At 38.0% G+C, this 22,625-nt stretch overlaps 2 protein-coding genes and 1 pseudogene across 4 annotated transcripts in view; 2 read left to right on the forward strand and 1 right to left on the reverse strand.

Moving 5' to 3' along the window:
• LOC306870239 (mucosa-associated lymphoid tissue lymphoma translocation protein 1-like) overlaps positions 1 to 22,625 on the forward strand; it is a 1,002,100-nt gene that overhangs the window by 367,682 nt on the left and 611,793 nt on the right. The window lies entirely within an intron of this gene.
• Positions 1,286 to 5,240, forward strand: LOC306869456 (cilia- and flagella-associated protein 157-like; annotated as a pseudogene). Its single transcript has 9 exons — positions 1,286 to 1,437; positions 1,940 to 2,211; positions 2,435 to 2,588; positions 3,837 to 4,104; positions 4,222 to 4,352; positions 4,438 to 4,588; positions 4,660 to 4,838; positions 4,976 to 5,096; positions 5,231 to 5,240. The product of its transcript is annotated as a cilia- and flagella-associated protein 157-like (transcript).
• Positions 6,849 to 22,625, reverse strand: part of LOC306869457 (collagen alpha-1(XXVII) chain B-like) — a gene marked incomplete at its 5' end in the record, with an annotated part of 100,701 nt that continues 84,924 nt past the window's right edge. The window contains 26 exons of the mRNA XM_079416236.1: positions 6,849 to 8,633; positions 9,518 to 9,736; positions 9,959 to 10,068; positions 10,185 to 10,353; positions 10,562 to 10,627; positions 12,112 to 12,138; positions 12,260 to 12,295; positions 12,401 to 12,418; positions 12,527 to 12,562; positions 12,657 to 12,710; positions 12,804 to 12,866; positions 13,595 to 13,648; positions 14,153 to 14,260; positions 14,378 to 14,485; positions 14,598 to 14,705; positions 14,778 to 14,831; positions 14,948 to 15,001; positions 15,465 to 15,518; positions 15,623 to 15,676; positions 15,777 to 15,833; positions 16,076 to 16,129; positions 16,330 to 16,383; positions 16,720 to 16,827; positions 17,038 to 17,091; positions 17,611 to 17,718; positions 17,840 to 17,893. Coding sequence (XP_079272362.1) covers positions 8,487 to 8,633; positions 9,518 to 9,736; positions 9,959 to 10,068; positions 10,185 to 10,353; positions 10,562 to 10,627; positions 12,112 to 12,138; positions 12,260 to 12,295; positions 12,401 to 12,418; positions 12,527 to 12,562; positions 12,657 to 12,710; positions 12,804 to 12,866; positions 13,595 to 13,648; positions 14,153 to 14,260; positions 14,378 to 14,485; positions 14,598 to 14,705; positions 14,778 to 14,831; positions 14,948 to 15,001; positions 15,465 to 15,518; positions 15,623 to 15,676; positions 15,777 to 15,833; positions 16,076 to 16,129; positions 16,330 to 16,383; positions 16,720 to 16,827; positions 17,038 to 17,091; positions 17,611 to 17,718; positions 17,840 to 17,893 — 2,028 coding nt within the window. The 3' untranslated portion in view covers positions 6,849 to 8,486. The remainder of the gene's footprint in view (positions 8,634 to 9,517; positions 9,737 to 9,958; positions 10,069 to 10,184; positions 10,354 to 10,561; positions 10,628 to 12,111; positions 12,139 to 12,259; positions 12,296 to 12,400; positions 12,419 to 12,526; positions 12,563 to 12,656; positions 12,711 to 12,803; positions 12,867 to 13,594; positions 13,649 to 14,152; positions 14,261 to 14,377; positions 14,486 to 14,597; positions 14,706 to 14,777; positions 14,832 to 14,947; positions 15,002 to 15,464; positions 15,519 to 15,622; positions 15,677 to 15,776; positions 15,834 to 16,075; positions 16,130 to 16,329; positions 16,384 to 16,719; positions 16,828 to 17,037; positions 17,092 to 17,610; positions 17,719 to 17,839; positions 17,894 to 22,625) is intronic.

The raw sequence follows: 22,625 nt of genomic DNA on the forward strand, positions 1-22,625 counted from the left end.
ACTTGGCATCTTCATCATACTCACAAAATGCCTGTTATTGTACGCCAAAAGCGTTTGTTTAGACAGTTTAGCAATACCAACTGAGGCTCGCAGATGCCCATGGTCTCATTCAGATCATTGTATTATTCCCTGTGCCAGTCTCTGAGTGGCTCAGCTTGCAGATAAAGCACAGAGCTTTTTTTTTTTTTTTTTTTACTTTTAAAAAATGTATTTAGCGTTTAAAAATGGCAAAACTAAACAAAACATAGGCTAATGTTAACCTTATTTACTAGGCCTATGTGAAAATGTCATCCACACTGAAGAAGCTCATATGTGGAGATTCGGTAAGGATATACTAATTTTAAAATATGAATTGTTTATAACTTTGTAAATAAAAAGGGGAGTTCCTCAATGACAATTTAGGAAATTGCAACAGACGTGGACATAGTGTAATACGAATTCTCAGAAATATGTGAGCATGTGAACAAAAGTAATGTCAAAAGTCATTTTTTCAAAAGTCATGCAGTTTTTAAACTGGTTCTAGGAAACTGCACCCATGTGAACCTCAGGTCAAATTTGACGCATAGTAACATAATTAAAAATCATTTAAATACTTTTTAAATGTATTTTCACAACTTTTTGGGCAAAAACTCCAAATCTTTTTGCATTTATAACATTGCACATATTTAATAATAACCTCAACAAATCCAGTCTTCCAATATTCCAAACATTTGGCTTCAGTATTACATTTGTTTAGGAAAGTGCTGTTGTGATATTTATTGCTTTTTGTATAAAAAAGACAACACCCAAGGATCCTTTGACCCAGGGTGACCTTAAGCCACATTAATGCAAAATATCCAGATTTACAAAAAAACCCAGAATAACATGACAGACCAGGTGAAAGGTCACGACAAATTCTTCAAATACAAGTTTGATATAAGTAGGCTACAAACCAAGTAAAAAGAAAAAAAAGCGCTCTCTCTCTTTATATTATAGTCCATAAAGTTCAATTTGTTTACATCTCTTAACATGAACTTGTAAAGCAATTACTAATCTTATGTTAAACATTAGATAAATGTGTAGAATTAGCAAATGACAGTATACAATTCACGTTTCAATCAAAAGTGAAAGTGAAACGGTCGTTTAATAGGCCCAAACCTCTTTGAATAATATTTTGAAAGACTGTGAAAAAGCACAGTATACTCACGCGCATGTCTCACAACTCAAACTCAAACCTCACATCCATGGCAACAAGAAACAATTGCATTTGCAAGTTTGTACTTCTCAGGCTATACGTAAAAGTGCAATGCCTCCCAAAAAGAATGTAAAAGCGACCGGAGATAAATCAATTAAAAAGGAAAGTATGAATCCTGAGCAGAAAAACGACGAAGAATTGACGCAGAGTGACAAAAACTTTTATCGGGCTCAAATACGCGATTTGGAGGAGCGACTGGAAAGGTGAGAGTCCCTTGCAAGTTACCACGACATTATTTTACATGGTTGTTTGTTATGTTACATTAGTCAGAAGTTCATAAGAAAATACTTCTGAATTTATCTTAGAAAAAACTCTGCATCCTAAAAACAAAAACACACTAGTAGAATACATTCATGGAGCCTAGTAAGTAGGACGTGCAGCAAACACTCACCTAATGATGATGCCGATTTGACAGCTTGATTGAAGTTTGAGTAAGCTATTTTTGGATTAAAATATAGGCCGAAAGATTATAATTGCATCAACAGAATTTGGCTCATAATAGGCTATTTACTGTGAGTTTACGTAATTCGTGCAGCTCATGTCTGTGCCTTTGAGGAAACTAAAATGAAATAGACTTTGGATTATAATCTACTGTTAATAATTAACCAGGCAACACACTTCAACAAATATGCCATACCCTCAACAGGAAGCACTTACCTCATACACGTCATTAAGAACTGTGACCTTGTCTTTTTTTTCTTGCAGATACCAGCAAAAATGTGATGAACTGGAGGTTCAGGAAAAGGATTTATACTCCAAGATCAATAATGTGGAGAAAGAGAAGAAAGACATAGTTCTCTACCTGAAACGCACACTGGCTCAAAAAGAAGATGAACTGATTGATCTGGCTGAGACGTTATCAAGACACCAGCAAGCTCAAGAAGCTGAGAGAGAGTCCTTTGAGTTACAACTGAGCCTGCTTAGACACGAACTTCAGGAAAATAAGGAAAAATTCACATCTGAGAACATGGCACTTGGTACTTCTGAGGAGTCACATATTCACATAGAATACAAACAAACATCTAATCAAATAAGAACTTATATGAATTATCTCTAACGTGATATACTGTATATTACAATTCAAAATGTCACATTGATTTCTCAGGTCTTAGCTGTACTGAGGCATTGAACATCATATAATTGCCTGGTATTAATAAAAGCACCTTACAACCTAAAATGTGTTAACCTTTTTGCGTTCAGCTGGTAAACTGGCGTCTTTGGAGGAATTCTCTATGCAGAGAGAGAAGCTTATGACTGAACGCAGGTGTTTGGAAGAGCAGCTTCAAAAGCAAAAAGAAGAACATCAAGCACAAATCTATAATCTGGAGAAAAAAGCTGTACTGGACAATGAAAGGTGAGCACGTTCATACTCATTGTTCAGAGATCATGGAAAGTGTATTCTTAGATGAATATGACTGGATCAATAATGACTACTTTTCATAAATATTGTGCATTATTTGAGGTCTGAAGCCATCAGTGTCGAACATTAGAAATTACATGTCAAATGGGTGATTGTTTTCCATTCATCTTCTATTTTCAATGAAAGATCGCATTGTAAGGCCTTACAAAGAGGCATTTATTCTAAGTAGATCTGTTGCTGGAATATACACTCTTAAAAATAAAGGCCCTTCACGATGCCATAGAACAAAGTTTTTTGTCTAAACGGTTCCATAAAGAACCTTTAACATCTGAAGAACCTTTCTGTTTCGCAAAAGGTTCTTTGAGGCGAAAAAAGGTTCTATAAAAGTTAAGAAAGAGATGGTTCTTTAAAGAACCTTTGACTGAATGGTTCTTCTGTGGCATCGCTCTGAAGAACCCTTTATGCACCTTTATTTTTAAGAGTGTATGTATAATACTGCATACAAAAAACTATAAGGTTCTTTCAAAACCTTGGACTCACTTTGTTGTGGAGCTTTTTCACATTTCAACTCAGTTTTCACACAAACACACACACACATGTTGGTTTTTGTGGTTTATGGGGACTCTCCATAGGCGTAATGGTTTTTATACTGAACAAACTGTGTGTGCTATTGCCCTACATCAACCCTACACCTAAACTTAGCCCTCACAGGAGACTTTGTGCATTTTTAGATTTTCAAAAAAACATAATTTAGTATGTTTTTTAAGCCTTTTGAATTACGGGGACATACAGTGTCCTCATAAACCACCTTCATATTGTAATACCTCTGTCATACCCATGTCATTATACACATTTGTGTTCTCATAAACCACATAAACATGCACACACACACATACAAAATGATATAAATAATAAAATTCAGTGTTTTGATTTTAATAATGCATTAGTACATTTTGAAAATAACATTAACTAAGATTAATAAATGCTTTAGAAAAAATTTTTCATTGTCAGTTCATGTTAACTAATGTTAACAAATGGAAAAAAAGTGTTACCAATATTAAATATTTGAAATATTTATATATTATTATTAGGGGTCACCACATGGAATTATCTGTTATTTGGCAAAGGTTTTATGCTGGATTCCCTTGCTGATATCTTTGAAAATATAAAGTTGGTGAAAAAAAAAAAAATGTGTTAACTGCAAGCTACATTTTATTTAATTGACCTTTTTGGCTGATACAGGCTAAAGAAAGAAATGCTGCAACATGTTGCTACTGTAGCAGCTGAATTTAGGTGGGTTTCAGATCGGAAGATGCCCGAGACGACAAAGAGGGCCATGCAAGAAAACCTCTCTGTGACAGCACAACTTCAGCAGCTCTCAGACAAGACCAAGGAGCTGCTGAAGGAAAATGATGATCTGCGAGCAAGAGAAAAGCAGCTCAAAATAGAGAATGCCATCACTGAACCGCTGCTACATGAGATAACCAAGAAGAATGTTGCTAATCAAAAGGTTGCCAGTTTATATGTCTATACTTTCATGCATTTTTTAAAGCAATCTTTTTTTTTTTTGCTGTTTGGAAACACATGCATTTTTTTTAGCAAAATTGAAGCATGACTCTTTCTCAAGGTAGTCCATAAGTTGACAGAAAAGTGCAAGCAAATGCAGTCTGAAGTGGAGAAGTGTGCCAAACTTAAAGTGGAGCACCAAGAGCTGCTAGACAGTCACTCTGCAATATGTACAGAGCTTGATGTTCTCAGGTTGGACTCCTGAAGTTAATTATAAGTAAAATAATTTACATTAAATACTTCTGTTTTAATAGCATTACCACCACTGTACTTACAGAAAGAAACATGCAACAGTAATAGAAGTGCTAAACCAAACAAAAGCTGAAGCCAAGAGACAGAAGGAAGAGCTTGAAGAGGAAAAGATGCTAAGCAAACAGCTAAAAACAGTTCTTGAGGAAGCAGCAGTAGCTTTAAATGAGGCCCTAAGGGTAAGAGTAAACATAAACAGGTCAATTATCATTTGGTGTTACAGCCAAAAGTAAATAAGCAGTAGTTACAGGAGGTCCCTAAAGAGGAAGACTCAGAACTGAAGATAACTGTCAGACGAAATCAGATGATGCAGAAGCTGCTGGCTGTGCTGGACAGTGCTGCAGCTTTAGGAAACAGTCCAGCTCTTGTTGACTTCATGCCAGAGGTGACTTGCAGTCATGATCTCAAAAAAGCCTCTGGCATTAAAAGGTACACATTCATTCATTTTAATTCAGTGTTATGGAATTAAAATGAACATGCAACATATTGCAGCTCTAAGACATACTAATCATACATTAATTTTGGCAATGTGATTCAATTGCTCTCATACTTGCCTTTAACTCCAGACCAAGTGAACTCCTGCAGAAATCTACTTCACATCTTTCTCACTTTAAAACTGGTGATCTGGGATTGGTCCCTCGCAAAACACCCTACATCATCAAAGACAGGAAATCTCTCTATGACTGCGTATGTACATAAGTAAGTATAAAGGTTATGGCACATCAACTGCACTCACAGCATGCGATCATTGATATAACATGAAATATTAGTGCAGATGATGAATTTTGATTTAACTCTTTGACTGTTTTCTTGTCTTCTAGTGAAAAATGACAGACCTTTTCATTGTCATACTTGATCACAAGAGATGTGGGAGGTATTTTTAAATAAGGTAGCTATTGTTGAAGTGGGCCTATGTGTCATTCCTAATTACATTGTGTTGTGTTCATGCATTGTCACTAGGTGGCAGTGTTGTATCATTATGGATAGATACGTGAATGTGGCCTGAAATGGACTTAAAAAAAAAAAAAAAGAAAGAAAGAAAAAACGTAGCCTACTAAATTTTCCCATTCTGATTCATTGAGGGTTAGTTATTGAATATCAAACACCAAAATGTTTAATTTTAGACTAGAAGAATAATGGGGCAAGCAGATGAGATTGTGCTTTTATATTATATACTTAAATTCAAACGGTATTAATAACGGTATTATTACTTAAATATTTCAAAGATTTCCTGGTTAGTACGGTCCCATTACCCCCTGCTGGTAGATGTTGTACATACATCAGACTGGTTCTAACCCAGCACATTCTGGGATAAATGATAAGACATCCCACCTGTCTCTGTGTGTATGTTAATTTGTATGTAAAGCTGGTCCTTTGTCTACTAGGTAGTAACCGATTACATGTTACGTAATCAGATTCCAAAAATTAAGTACTTGTAATTAGATTAAATTACATTTTAAAATACTCGCAATTAGTTTCTTTTTTATTGATTACATGGATATTTATTATTAACACAATAGCAATAAATGATCCATAATTTCTCTCTAATTTATATTTCTATATTCTACCTCGTATGTAGGCCTACATTCAGAAAGTCTTCCAGTTTTGTGGACATTCACACAAAGACCAGTCACTAGTCAGGTGGCTACACTGTGTTTGACCGCTGGACTTACAAAAAGCATTTCAGGTTTAAGAAGTGTTTCAACATTGCATCAACTATCCTACATACATCAACTAACACATTCATTTTTAGTTGAATTATGACCACTAGGTTATTTAAGCATATATTAGCTACTATGTCTTTGGAAGGCTTTTGTCTTAATGACGTCTTAAACGACGTAATGTCATTTAATGCACTTCTTTTTGTTAATCACAATGAATGGAATATATTTTCTTACTGTTTGTATTTGCATATCAATATTGTACAAGATTGTCCTATTTAACTCAATGTGATAAAGCAGTAAGTAGTCTGATTACCTAAAATGTGTAATGGGAGGTGATTATGTTACTAACTACAATTTTTGTCATGTAATTTGGAATCAGTAACGGACTACAACTTGTAAGTAATCTACCCAGCTTTAACTAATGGCCCATGGTATTGATATAATATCCTAAATTTTAATACTATGGGCATCTATAGAGACTAAATATGACATGATCCTTACATTGAAAGAAATGACAACAGAAATGCTTGTGTACATAAGTCAAAAGTGGCTGTAACCTTTTTTTTTTCTTTTACAAATTCATATCCCAACATGTTACAGAGTTGAATTATTATGCAGCTATTCTTAATTATATAATAATTATAGAAAATCCTTTTTTTTGGTCTCTATGAACTGACATCTTATGATCAGAAGTGTTGTTAAGATTCTTGAAGATTTCTATTTCCGCAGCATACAGGTTTGGAATAAAATGAGGGTGAGTGTGAAGATTGTCAACATAATTAACGTAACGTCTTTATTCAAATAAGACACGTAAAAGGCCAAAAAACAAGAACTTTAGTAAGGCCGAGAGATATAAAGACTGCTGTCTGTTTCTGTGGTATCAATGATTTAATTCATACAACACTGAAATCTTTGTTCTTTGGTGTTTGCTGTTTTTCGGAGGTAATGTTTGACCATAAAAATATTCATTGGAGAATATCCACCTTTCTTACTTTGTCTGCTCTGAAATTACAGAACATGCGTTACAGCAAGACCTCAAATTTGCACATATGAAGAACAGATATTTAATAACCCCCTTTGGCAAGATAAGATGGCTCCTGACAGTTTTGATCAAAACAACATACATATTTCACAAGAATATCATACATAACTGTATGCCACTGTAATATTTAGCTTACCATGACGTCAAAGTCGCTGCTCATAACAGACCCAATATAGTGGAAGATTCTAGTGTTCTCATTTTGATCAACAACTCAGGTTTGCAGTTTCTAACTGCAACATTCAGCTTTGTACACGCACCTTAACAAAGACATACAAAAATCAGTAATTATGACACAGACCATGTCAAACAATTACTACTGCAGTCAAATAGGGCTTATGGAAATGCATATATGTCCTTAAGGATGGAAAGACCCACAGTCGAGTGATATAAAGCACTTTTAACACCATGACCGCTATAATAATATAATTCTTGTGCCTTTAAAGTTCAAATATTTGTACAAATATGCCATACTAGGAGATAAAGGATTAAAAATATGTTTGGCTGAAAAAAAGACATCATTTGAACTTGTTCCTTTTTAAAAAATGTATACAAAAATATTCCCTTTCAAAGTATAAAAGGCACTTAAGTTAAAAACATTTGATGGAAACAGAAATCTAACCACAGGAGTTAAATGCATGTGAATCCATTTACTGTCCCAAAACACCAAAAAATGAGAGATGGGAGGTAGATGTTTACATGTTGCTTTTCAAGTCTGGATTCACCTCGACTCATATTCTAGCTATGAATGAACGGATATGAGTGTTTTTGTATGTTTGTTGGTTTCTGAGGCTTTTACAACAGACCTGCTGGTATACACAAGTACACACGACAATGAACCTGAATTGAATGATATGAGTGACAGTAAACCTCAATTAAAAACCTCAAACAGAACAGCCAAACAGAAGATTCATCTTTAAAAAACAAAAAATCTGTTCATTCTCTATTGCACTTTACAGAAAATATACAAACACACATGTACATGTATAAATACACATGATCATGTATAACTAGAATACAAAATAAGTACTTCATTACAAATAAATGTCTTGTTCCTTGTCCACGTGGGGAAAAAAAACAACTATGAATAAATTAAGACTTCTATTAGAGTTTAAGAAGCACCTCTAACCACATATCCAGGCCTTGTTTTCAAACAGAAGAAACCCAGCTCTGAAAAGAAAGAATCTGTCATCCCGAGCTGCTCGCATAAGAAGTTTTGTTTTCTGCAAAGCTGCTCTAGTTTCCTCTTTCGTCATGTTTAAAGGCCGCAGTCCACGCTTGAGAGGAGATGTACAGTTTTGTTGGCCTTTAGGCCAGAAAGAGGCTCTGCAATGCTGCTGATTGTGGTAGTTAAGGCTTCCATTGTTTCTTTCTTTATAAAAAGCACACAGGGCCCACTTCAAGGTGGTAATGTGAGCCAGATTTTGTGCTGGGCAAGTTGTAGACCTCCACAATGGGCAGTAAGTTTGGGTCCTCTGTCTGGAAAATGAACTGTGTCTGATGCCATCGGCCATCTGTGATCTGAGAGGACACAAAGAGTGGAAGCATTAGTTGTGATAATGAGGTATCCTAATAATGACTTGTAAAAAAGCTGTTTTTACATTGCCAATTTTTTTGTTCGCTTAGACATAAAATATTTACTTAAAGCACCCCTTGAGATTTTAAATTAATATTTTAAAAATACTTTAGATAATGGTCAAACAACATGTAAGTAAATAGATAAATTATTATTATTATCATGACTTTGCAGCTGGACTTTTTTTTTTTAGCTGTGATAGTGTTTCAATCCACATTACATTTACACTGGTGTTTTAGAAACACTATCAAACTGAATCTTGATAACACTAATGACAACAACAACATTTAACTCTAACTGTAAAAATTAAGACATATTTTGAAAATATATGATGAAAAATAGAACACTTGTTGTAAATTAAATTACAATTGTACTGCAAAATTAAAAAAAAACATTTATTTTATTTTACATTACAAGTTACAATACTAATACTATTATAAAACTGTTCAAACCATCAAGCTTTTACCATTTAAAAGCTTTTATTTTTGGCAAAATACTGGTGAAAATTTGTAAACTTGTTAGAAGTTAAATGATGTGATTGTGCAAATAAAATAAACAATAGTGCACGTTGCGTTCCCAAATCCTAATGTTAAATTTGCATCACGTGATCAGATTTAGCAGTTTGTGATGCTGAAAACACTGTATCATAACACAGTGCCACACTTCACTCTGAATCACACAGTGCATCAGAGTATAGTTGTTTTAATTTTACATTTGCTATAATTAATTATTAGTTTTTTTATTAGCTCACAAACCCCTGTTTGGGAGCCCTGCACTACACAATAAACAATAGAACACAAATAATGTTTTAATATAAGTTTGTTTATACCCAGCACTCGTCCTTTATCAGTTCAGGCTCGATGAATCCCCCAGACTCAATGATCTGTCCATTCCAGGCTTTAAAGTACACTGCACTAGAGGAAGGTGTTTTAGAGTCCCCTGCTGCCCAAACAGAGACGTTCAGGCAGTGAATGTTGATGATCTGCACAGCTTCAGAGCTCAGGAGGTGGATGAAGTTCATCTGGATCAGACTCACTCCAATCTCCAACTTCAGGAAAGAAATAACATCATAATCAATTGATTACAACAATGGAACCACACATAAAGGAGAAGAAATGTTGACATTTTCACTCGACTATTGTGTAGAGAAATGGACACAAAAGCAGAGTTTTCTGAATTATGGTCATTCAAATTGTACAGATATCAGCAGGTTCAGATTCAGTGCAATCCTGCTCATAATGTTGTATGGCTAGTTGTCAGCTTTATAGACCTTGGAACCAGCGACTGGCTTAAGGCAGGTTTGACCTCCACTGGTGAAGTTGCAGGTCACTTCAATATTGTCAGAAAAGCAGCCCAGGTTAGGATCTATCCAATAAGTGCCTTTATTAAAATACAAAATAAAAACAAAATGAATGAGTCCATAATTGGTGGTATTAATGTAGCTTTAGTGATATAACAATTAAATTTACAATGATAATGTCCTAGAAATATCTCACCATCGTTCATCCTGTGCTCACATTCAAACAGATCTCTGCACATTCTGGCAGGATTCTCCTGTGTTCCCAGAGGATTCTTGATGCTGTGGATCAGAGTGCTGAGGTAGTGAAGAGTCTTAAAGATCTGGGTTCCCTGGTCCAGCATTAGAAAGTCAGTATCTTCATACATCTGTGGATTGGAATGAAACAAAGTCAGGTCTATGATGTCCTGACATAGCGTTGATGTTCCTTATCGAACCTTTAATCGGTGCCATGAAATTGACTGTATAAAATTTATAGAAACAAATGTCTGTAATTTATGATTGTTTATGCATTCAAATTACAATAAAAGGAACAGTAGTAGTTATTACTTGATGTTGAACACTGTTGGCACTTACCTCGGACCGTAAAGTAGAGCGGGAATCCATAACAACATGTAAAGCAGCACCAAGAGCCTCATTTTCCTAAGAGATAACAAAGTAGAGCAGGAATATCAAGGAAGTTGAAAGTAAACAGATTTTCATATTTAAAAAATGAGATCCGAGCATTTAATCAATGCATAATATGTGGTGTATCGGCTGTCATGTAGGTGTTGTTGTTATATTTTATCAGTGGTGGACAGTAATAAAGTATTTTTAAAAGTTCTACATACACCTGTGGTCTTAACTTGAACACTTAAGCAAAAAACATATGTCAATTTAAGTAGACGCGGTCAAGTGTAAAGTATTATTTTTTTTTTTTTGCATTGGTGTGTTATTTTATATGATGAAATAACCATTTAAATTCAAGCCAGGCTTTTTAATAATTTTTTGAAGTGTACTTTAATTCTTTTTTTCTTTTCTTTTTTTAATGTAGTGTACATTTACAGGGGTGCACATATTTTTCTCTCATGAGAGCATCTGGTGATTTGGTTTGGTGTTCACACCGCACATAGTGTGACCCATTAAATATAGCTACAAAAATAAAATTAATTAACAATAGTAATTATAGTATTATTCCACTTTATTTAGGTTTTAAACTTCTTAATAAAATAAAAAACCAAATAATAAATAAGGTGTGACAATACTATTATATTTTAAAATAAAAAAAAATTGTATTAAATAAAAATACAATTATTTTATTGTACACTTATAGGGATAGTTCACCCCAAAATTTAAATGATGTTATTAATTACTCACCCTCATGTCATTCCAAACCAATAAGTCAATGAGAATACTTTTTGTGTGCAAAGAAAACTAAAATATCTTTTTTCATCAATTCTCCTCCGCGTCACCATAGCGCAATTTTGGAGAGTACCATGCATGCATGCATACGTGCAGGAAAAGCATGCGCAAAAAGTATTCTCATATAGCTTTATAAAATGACGGTTGAACCACTGATGTCACATGGACCATTTTAACAACGTCCTTACTACATTTCTGTGCCTTGTTCATCGTAGTTGCGTTGCTGTCTATGGAGAGTTAGAGAGCTCTCGGATTCCATCAAAAATATCTTAATTTGTGTTCCGAATATGAACGAACGTCTTACGGGTTCGACATGAGGGTGAGTAATTAATTACATCATTTTAATTTTTGGGTGAACTAGCCCTTTAATAAATACAATGCTAATACATACTTTTTTTTATTTTTTACAGTTTTATTTATTATATATATTTTCAAAATTTTCAAACCTAAAATCAGCAAGCTTTTATTTTGGCGGGTTGCCGGGAAGTACAGTATATGCACTGCTGGTTTTAGTGCTGCTGAGTGAAGCGTGTCAGTAAAATAAATTTTGCGTTTTGCTCTGAAACTGGCAGCGCTTATTTACCCAGTGCATTTTTTGGTCATGTCACCCCTGTACATTTAGGTGCTGTACATAGCACCTGTAGCTTAGAGATGCTCTATCTCAATCAAGAACTTTTAGTGTCATGGACTATTTCTTTAGACAACGATATACAAGGCATACTTACATGAGAAAAAGATACACTAGGAAGCCCCTATAAACCAATGAGAGATAAAGAAACAGAAAGCATTGATTACAATCAGCTTCAGCAAAATGCAACTCTAGCATGATACATACTATTCACATAGTTGTTAAAATGAATCAAGACTACTTACTGGAGGCCCAGGTGGTCCACGAGGACCTGAAGGTCCCTAGTGGAGAGTGAAAAGGACATTTTTATGTTGGTTAAACAGTACCACTTAATTTATCTAATTGTAAAAAGGCTAGTAAGGTTGAAGGGCATAAGGGAAACATACCCTGGGTCCCTGAACACCCTGTTTAAAATAAAAGGAGAAACATAAAATGTTATTTTAGTAGGCAACCCTTTTCAAGCATGAATTTACATGGAAATCACCTAGAATTTGTTCTCGCTAGATTCTTACCATTTCTCCTCTATTTCCTTTGTCTCCTTGTGGTCCCTAATACAAAGAGAGAAGAGAAGGGTGTTTTTCAGAGTATGCGCCTAATTAGAAACTACATCAAGCTACCTTAAGTGACTCATATCATACATACTGGATTACCACTAGGCCCAATGATACCAAGAGGTCCAATGGCTCCTTGCATACCCTTAAAAGAAGAAACACCTACAGTAGTTGCTGATCAAGGACTCTTCATTCATCTCATTTAGGTTTTCATGACAGTTCTCACAGTGGTACTTACCATTAAACCCTGAGGACCCTTTGGGCCCTGGATACCCACTGGGCCAAGGTCTCCGGGAGGCCCCTGTGAATGACAATAACACTTTGGTCAAAACTGTTTGGCCTTATAATATCAGAATACAGAAAATCATTACATCACAGCTTTTGTTTGGTTATATTGCTTGACTAGCTTTTTTAAATCAGCTTAAAGAAGCTATTTTTCCATCTTAAGCTGCAGTGCTTTTACAGCTGAAATGAAATGTTAGCTTGCACTGTTGGCTTGAAGGCTTAGCAAGTAAACAATAACTTCTTGCCTGATTAACTGGATTTTGGTGAATCATATAAAGGTGCAGTTTATACTGTTCATTAATCACAAACCAGTCACTGATATATTTCATGTAAGCATCATTAAGTATTATTAAACACCTAACAGCTTTACTTATATAGATTTGATCTGTGGTGTAATCATTGCATCTACCAGTCTCTTTGACAATTTTGGTAAAACAGTAATTCATTTGAATATCCTCAGAATATAGAAGACATAATTTTTCTTCTATAATGCGACAGTTCCATGTAAAACAGGATATTTACCTAGAAAAAATATAGGTAGAGTCTCTATATGGCAGTTTAAAAATGGACCTGGTAACATCAGTTTAAAAAGTACATGGAGGAAATTATTGCATTTTGAAGAAACTTTTTTTATTTGGAACATTTAGATGAATCATTCACTTATATTAAAGCAAACAGGATGCATTTTGATCATCAAAACATAAGTTGATTTTATGCTAACGGTGGTACAAGAAGAAAGTTTACCTTTGGTCCAAATATTCCAAGAACTCCAGGAAATCCCTGTCCACCAGTATCACCCTAAAGAAAAATAGAAACAGATGATAAATAGATGAAAAATATAAACAGATAACAGTAGTAGAATGGCATATGACATTTTTCTTCAGGAAGTCATTCATTCATCAACTGTTAAATAGTCAGAAAACATGCAAATATACTACCATTTAGAAAGTTTAGGGCCAAATTAATACTTTTATACAGCAAAGATGCAATAAATTAATCAAATGTGACAGATCAAATGAGACATTCATAACGCATTTATAATCACGGTTTCTACATATGTATTAAACAGTGCAACTGTTTTCAATGATAATAATAAGAAACATTTCTAGAATAGTATGAATGAAACTCAAAATACAGTATTACATAGAGCTGTGTGAGAAGTTACTGTCGGATTTTGGCAATTATATTCTTTGTTTAATACTCAGAGGTCCATTATTTAAACAAAAGAGATCACTAGAGCAACATTCATTGGTGTGCTTGTCATATTTGGAACGGATCAACTGTCAGAGAAGCAATACTTACATGTTGCCCTTTGACCCCTCGGTCACCTTGTTTTCCAGGAAATCCCATTCCCCCATTAAATCCTCTTTTGGCTGGAGGTCCAGTTTGGCCAGGGATGCCCTTTTCACCCTAAGTCAGAACACAGAGAAATATTTAAGCTAAAACCAGCTAATATTGTTATTGATGCAGATAATGTTGACACAAACATAAAGAACAGGTCACCGTACATCCATATATGCAAGATACCTTTGGCCCAAAAGAGCCTTGAATTCCTGGCAGACCTGGTACACCTGTGTTTCCTTGAGGACCTGGTTTTCCAGGCAGACCAACCTCCCCATCACTTCCATGTTCACCCTAATGTGCATAACAAGGAAAAAACAAACCAAAACATCACAAACAACAAAATGCACCTGGGCGATTTCAAGTGTTACATTGAGAACATTGAGAATTACATTCATTGTCTTACTGGCATTCCTTTAGCTCCATCTTTCCCAAGGGCTCCTTCTACCCCAGGATCACCCTCAAGACCCTCATGACCAACAACTCCTCTGGGGCCAGGGAGCCCAACAGGACCCTTTGAGAGAAACACAACTGTTTATTTTAACATCAGCTGTAGGTTCTGTCATGATGTAAGAAACGTACTTACATGGGACCCTCGATTTCCAGATTGACCATGTGGACCGTTTTTGCCTTTTACACCCTAAAAAAAAAAAATCAGTTATTCAGTTGAGATTTAAAATAGAAGCCATATTTGTGCATTATATTTAAACAAATCAAAAGCCACAATATGTTTGTCTTTACATGGTAAAGTCTTACTTTATTGCCTTTGGATCCTTTAGGCCCTGGAAAACCTTTTGGCCCTGCATTTCCCTGTGGTTATAGACAGAGAAAATAAGATGAAGAAAATATATATTTTATAGCTCAGTTTAAAGCAGGGTTATTATTGTTAATTAAAACTAAAACGAAAACTAAAACCATAAAAAAACTTTACTTTTTAATAAAATAAACATGAAAATAAAACTTAAATAAAATTAAATATAAAAAACGTACTAGATTTATTTTTTAAGCTATTTGCCAAAGCAACATTTTTAATTTTACTTTAGTTTAAGCTAAACTATTAATAAACTAATAACCAAATAAACTAAAACTTCATACAAACTACACAGACATATGCAAAAACGAATAAACGAATAAAAACAACGAAAATACACAACAAAATCACAAAAAAGGTAACAAAATTAAAATAAGGACAAAATACAAGAATAAAATCTAATTCAAAATATTAATAAAACTATAACAGTATAAAGATGTCATTATTGGTAGATTCACTCACAGGGAGTCCAGGAGCCCCTGGGTTTCCTCTTTCCCCATGAACACCTTCATGACCCTTGAGATTTACAAATCGAGATTCAAAATTGACATAGAATGTATATTTAATTAGTGATCTATTTTGGAATTGTCTAAAAATATATTTCTAAAATCAAAACTCACTGGGTATCCAGGGTCACCTGGCTGTCCCCTTTCTCCTCTGTTGCCAACAGGTCCCTAAACCCCAGTGAAAAAGAAAACACATTGATCAGGCTGGCATCCAGAATTCTCCCAAAACAAGGCAAAAATGTCTAGTAAATCTTGTGGACTGACTCACGATGTCACCTAAAGGACCAGGTTGACCTTCAACCTTCCCGTCATCACCTGGCTCTCCCTGAAAAGTATAATTTCAGTATTGATTTCTATTTTTCAATCTGGTATAAATTTGACCTTGTGCTATGGATATGCTATGGTTTTTGAGCTCATGAGAACATTGAAGGTGATATACAAGAAAGTTAACCCCCAAAATTAATTTGGATTTTTGGAAAAAGACTATTTGTTTTTATTATGCAAATACAAAGAACACTCATTTGTTAAATGAGCTTCTAGTTATAAGGCCTTTGATTTTTTTTTTACCTTTTCACCTTTTGGTCCTAGGGATCCCATTGGACCTTGTGGTCCTTGATGACCCTACAGTAAATGAGGAAATAAAAGAAGAAATAGTGGAGTATGGAACCTTTTGAGCGCTTAAAGTCAAGTCAACTAGCTCTAACAAGCCTTATTAACTTAAGAACCTCACATAATGTAGAGCAGCTGTTTTGATTTTGTACCATTTTCTGCTGAGGTATAATAAAGTCTTATAAGGCACGTCTATGTCAAACAACACTTACTTCATATCCCACTAAACCTGGTTCTCCATGCTGACCCATTTTTCCTGGAGCACCCTGAAAACGATAGCCATGGGATCAGAGTTAGCTTCAGATAGCATAATCAGAAACTGCATTCTTGCCTAAACAAAACACAATTAAAAAAAGGGTCTCTACAATATTTTCTTTGGTGTATAATAACATACATATCAGCATTTTCTGTGGTTTGTCGGTGATGTAATACGAGATGGTTAAAATATATCTCTGGCAAAGGAAAGTCTATTTCAGAGAAAATCGCTTGTAATTATTTCTGTCTTCTTACAGAGACATCATTAGACTTTTGTAATCAATGGACCTTATGTCATTTTGGTTTGCAAAACTCTAATGTTGAACATTCAAAAATATTTTTTTTACCATAAACCCAGTAGTTCCTCTGCTTCCTTTTGGCCCGATGAAACCCATGGCACCTTGTTCTCCCATTGGTCCAGTCTCGCCAAGGTGACCCTGGTGGCCGTTGCTCCCCTGAAATGAAATTAAGCATTATTTATACTCTATATATGTAAACACACACGCGCACACACATGCACACACACACACACACACACACACACACACACACACACACACACACACACACACACACACACACACACACACACAGAGATATCTAATGATAAATACTGAGAGTAGTGATGGCTAACCATGTAAACTAAAATGTCATAAATGAAATACCTTCTCTCCAGGTTTTCCCCTCTCACCAGTTTTTCCAGGTTTGCCCTCAGGGCCCTGAAATTACATTACAAAGTTGACACACTGCAAAAATGAATAAAGAGACATCTCTGAATGAACACATTCAGTCTGACTTATGACTTTAATCATTCAGAACTACCACAAGGAGGTGTAGTTTGTCTTTGCTGTCATCCAACATCAGTCAGTCTTCAATAAAATATTAAAGCATGTGAATGAGCAATAAAGTGCTCTAGAGTGAAACAGTTTACACCAGTCCTGCTGAGAAACTGCTGAAACCAGCTTAAGGCATTCAAAACTTATCTAAAACATGCTACAAATAAAAAAAGGGCAAACTAAACCAGCCTGACTAGCTGAAACAAAGAAAAATAGTTAATATATTTTTTTTTCAGCAGGCCTAGGTTTGCTAGATTTTTTTGAGAATTGAATAGTCAGCAAAATATCACAACTATTTATTTTTCACTGATAAATCCACAAAAACAATAGCACTGTGAGTGTGATACACATGAAAACCTTGACAAAATTATCTTTGATTTCGAAATTGAAAAGAGCACGTACCTTGACACCTGTTAAGCCAGGATCTCCGACACGGCCTTCTATTCCTTTAAATCCGATGGCTCCTATTCCACCTGTTTCTCCTTCCATACCAATGTCACCCTTTTCACCCTAGAGACAACAACACCTATTGAAACTTAATAAAATCCAAAGCAAACAAACATAGCGTCTAACATTTTTAAATAAAGTGATCATACTTAAATTAAAAAAAAATATTTGGTATTTTTCTGACCTTAGCTCCATCAGGGCCACTCAGACCAGCCTCAGCATCAAGCCCAGGGTCACCCTAAACAAGAACTTCATTAAAAAAATTCACTGAACTACTTTAAAAAGACACAAATGTGGACTTTAATCAGGGTAGATGCCATATTTAGCGTGACCCAAATGAAAACAAAGCTGTGAAGGACAAATGTGTTGAGTTTCTAGGTTGCATCTAATAAACAATCCCTTGTGAAAAAGAAGTACACTTTAGTTATACTTTTAAAAAGAGTACTTGTTACGAAAATAATAAATTTTTGACAAACAGATAACTGAAATCGTCAAAATGAGCTTTTTCAAATTGATGATGATTAAGCCTTTTTATCCCAGAAAGATTTGGAAAAGGTTATTCATGCATTTCTGTTTTTGAGATTAGACTACTGCAACTTGCCATATTATCGGGCTCAAAATAAAATGTTAGATAGATTGCAGATGGTCCAAAATGCGGCTGCAAGAATGCTCAGAGGTACTTGTAAATTAGATCATATAACCCCGGTGTTAAAATCATTGCATTAGTTGCCTGTTTCTTTTAGGATTCATTTTAAAATCTTATAATTTGTATTTAAATCTCTACATGGTATAGCTCCATCGTATATTGCAGATCTAACCCTTAACTGTCACCGTCCCATATACGGGACGCCTAACACTATTCACTATATTACAATTAAATCCTAATCTAATAATGACGAACTATATATCATTGGAAAGGTGTAAGTCTCCTAAATAGATATTTTACAATTTTTTGTTGTTACAAATTATGTAGGAACAGTAATAGATTAATTTATGACAAGAGTGCACCAAGAGTCTGTGATAAATCTACATCATAACAGGAGTTCTGACCTTTGTCACAAAAAGTCTTTATTTCCTTACTTTTTTTCCTATCACATGTTTTAGCAATCATCATATGTTATATACCATTTGAAATCTCAAAATTCATCCTGTGAAAACCATTTTGAAATCGGACATTGCGTTACCATAGAAATGGCACTTCAAAATGTTTTAGCTGTCTCCTCCCCTTAGCGGGGGTGTCATATTACAAAATGTATTACGGTCTTTTAGAATCAAAACTTTTTATAATCTTGACAAAATACATATCGTTGGAAAGGTCTGAGTCTCAAGATTCCATATTCGGTATTTTGTTATAGATGTAATATTCAGAGAGAAATTGATAGATTTGTGACAGAAATGCATCAACAAAAAATGGAGTTTGAATGGCACCCGGTGGCTGTTTTTGGTATAACGCCAAAACAAAATTGCATATGAACCTCAATTTTTTTTTATATCAACTTCAAATTTGAAACACAACTTATGTACACATATGGCTTTAATTTTATAGCAATTTTAGATTTTTAGCTATTTTTTAAAATATTTATTTTATATAAAATAAAATTAAAAGTATAATATTTTTTACAGTAAATTTAAACTTCTATAACTTTTTAATACTTGAATTTTATTAAATGATTTCACTTCTGTAATAATGCTAATTGTCTTCTTTAAAAAGAGACCAACCTTAGGTCTGTATTCAAAAGCGTTCATTAATTATAATAATTTAAGTTTGCATAGTGCACTTTTTCGTGAATTTTCAAAAATGGGGATGACAGTTAAGGGGTTAAGGAACAAAAGCCAACAAGATCGTTATGATCTCAATCACAGAAAGCTCTTGTTGTTCCGCGGTCTAAGATGAAATCGTCTCAGATTACGCATGTAACGTCTCGGTTACGTACGTAACCCTCGTTCCCTGATGGAGGGAACGGAGACGTTATGTCGTGACGACATTAGGGGATTTACTTGGAAGCCCCGACTGCCTCTGATAAGAGAAAACGCCAATGAAATTTGGCTAGTGGATTTTGCATACCTGAGCCACTCCCCGTGCATACGGGTATAAAAGGGCGACAGGTGCATCCACTCATCAGGTTTTCCGCTGAGGAGCCGAGAACGTGTCCCTGGCAACCAGCGATGGTTCGAGATTGTGGCATGGGGACATAACGTCTCCGTTCCCTCCATCAGGGAACGAGGGTTACGTACGTAACCGAGACGTTCCCTATCTGTCGGTCACTACGAGTTATGTCGTGACGACATTAGGGGTCTATGGAAAGCGCCACAACCTGAACCCCGTCACGACCTTGTGGCATGCAGATGTTGACAAGCTAGCGCGTGACAGACAAATGCGATGCGAAGGTCGCAACCTTCCCGTCGCCCCAGCGCAAATTCGCTAACCTTGGTGCCCGCAGGGACCACTGAGTACATTGCTGCTGGAGATAGCCAAGCCGCTGTTCCTTTCCCCAGAAATCGGAAGGGATTTCGACCTTCTATGAAAGATTGCTTCAAGTCTTTCCTGTTTGTTGTTACAGCCCGGCAGTAACGACGGGGAAGCGAGCCTTCCGGAGAAGGGCGCTACGGAGGCCACACCCTGCCCGAAGGGAGGTAACGTGTGGAGACACTGGTATGGACTGGCCCAAGCCTGGGGCAGTGCTACATACGCCTGGACCCTGGGGCAGATCCTACCTAGGAGAAGGGAGGAAGGCTGCCAGCAGGGCCTGACAGAGCTCTGTCAAAGGGAAGACACGGGTTTACCATGAGGGAAACCGTACCGTGGATGAATACACGTGTGGGATCACCCGAAGGGAATCAGGCCGCACGGGCACCTAGCCGAGTACAGGGGCTGACCGGAGACCCGGGCAAGCTAACACCGGTACTGGGCCTGGCGTCAGACTGCTCCGCCCAGCCTGACTGCCGGGGGTGCTGGAGGAACTCCGCCAGGGTTCGCCGTTCGGGGAACTAACTGGAGGAGAGAATAGGCGCTCGTATCCCCGAGTAAGGGGGAATGGCGCAGCAAGCGTGACACCGGCCAACTCTTCCCGCCACTTACCTGTTACCCAACACACGGGAAGAGACTGGCTCAACGCGGAGACTGTAAAATCTCGCGAAGGTGTTCGGTGTCGCCCAGCCCGCAGCTCTACAGATGTCTGCCAAAGAGGCGCCGTGCGCCAGCGCATAGGAGGAGGCAACACTCCGTGTGGAGTGAGCCCTCACCCCGAGGGGGCACGGCTCGCCTTGGGATTGGTACGCCAAGGCGATGGCATCCACTATCCAGTGGGCCAACCTCTGCTTGGAGACAGCCTTCCCTTTCTGCTGACCTCCGTGGCAGACAAAGAGCTGCTCGGAGCTTCTGAAGCTCCGGGTGCGGTCCACGTATATGCGCAGCGCTCTTACGGGACACAGCAACGCCAAGGCTGGGTCTGCCTCCTCCGAGGGCAGTGCTTGCAGGTTCACCACCTGATCGCGGAAGGGCGTGGTGGGAACCTTGGGCACGTATCCAGGCCGGGGTCTCAGGACAACGTGAGAGTAGGCCGGCCCAAACACAAGGCACTCTTCGCTTACCGAAAATGCTTGGAGGTCCCCGACCCTCTTGATGGAAGTGAGCGCGGTCAGGAGCGCTGTCTTGGCCGACAGGAATTTCAGCTCGACTGAGTCCAGCGGCTCAAAGGGACCCCTCTGAAGTCCAGCCAGGACAATAGAGAGATCCCAGGAGGGCATCAGGGGTGGCCTAGGAGGATTTAACCTTCTGGCACCCCTCAGGAACCTCACGATGAGATCGTGCTTCCCCAGGGACCGGCCGTCCACTGCATCGTGATGGGCCGCAATAGCAGCCACGTACACTTTCAAGGTGGAGGGCGACAGCCTGCGCTCCAACCTCTCTTGCAGGAAAGAAAGCACCACTCCAATCGTGCATCTTCGGGGGTCCTCTCGACGAGAAGAACACCAGTCCGCGAACAGACTCCACTTCAGTGCATAGGCTTGCCTAGTTGAAGGGGCCCTAGCCTGAGTGATGGTGTCCACCACAGCCTGTGGCAGGCCACTCAAGTCTGCCGCGTCCCATCCAGGAGCCACACATGGAGGTTCCACAGATCTGGACGCGGGTGCCATATGGTGCCGAGCCCCTGAGAAAGAAGGTCCTTCCTCAGAGGGATGCGCCAGGGAGGGGCTGTCGCGAGGAGGGTGAGTTCCGGAAACCAGGTCCGGGTGGGCCAATATGGCGCAACCAACAAGACCTGCTCCTCGTCCTCCCTGACCTTGCACAGCGTCTGTGCGATCAGGCTCACTGGGGGAAACGCATACTTGCGCAGAGCCCGAGGCCAGCTGTGTGCCAGTGCGTCCGTGCCGAGGGGGGCCTCGGTCAGGGAGAAATACAGCTGGCAGTGGGAGGACTCGCGGGAAGCAAACAGGTCTACCTGAGCTTCCCCGAATCGACTCCAAATCAGCCGGATCGTCTCGGGATGGAGTCGCCATTCTCCGGGGAACGTGAGCTGTCGTGAGAGCGCGTCGGCTGCACGATTGAGCTCCCCCGGAATGTGGACGGCGCGCAGCGATTTGAGCTGTGACTGACTCCAGAGGAGGAGATGGCGGGCGAGCTGTGACATGCGGCGTGATCGTAGACCCCCCTGCCGGTTGATGTACGAAACAGCCGCAGTGTTGTCCGTGCGGACCAACACGTGCTGGCCTAGAAGCAGTGGCCGGAACTGCTTTAAGGCCAGATGCACTGCCAACAGCTCTAGGCAGTTGATGTGCCAAAGCAGTCGAGGCCCCGTCCAGAGCCCCGAGGCTGCCTGCCCGTTGCATGTAGCGCCCCAGCCCCTGCTGGAGGCATCTGTTGTGACAACAACATGCCGGGACACTTGTCCTAAGGGCACCCCGGCCCGTAGGAAAGCAAGGTCTGACCAGGGGCTGAAAGAGCGGCGACACGACTGTGAGATGGTCAC

Source organism: Barbus barbus, assembly GCF_936440315.1.
Source record: "Barbus barbus genome assembly, chromosome: 5".
Classification (NCBI taxonomy): domain Eukaryota; kingdom Metazoa; phylum Chordata; class Actinopteri; order Cypriniformes; family Cyprinidae; genus Barbus; species Barbus barbus.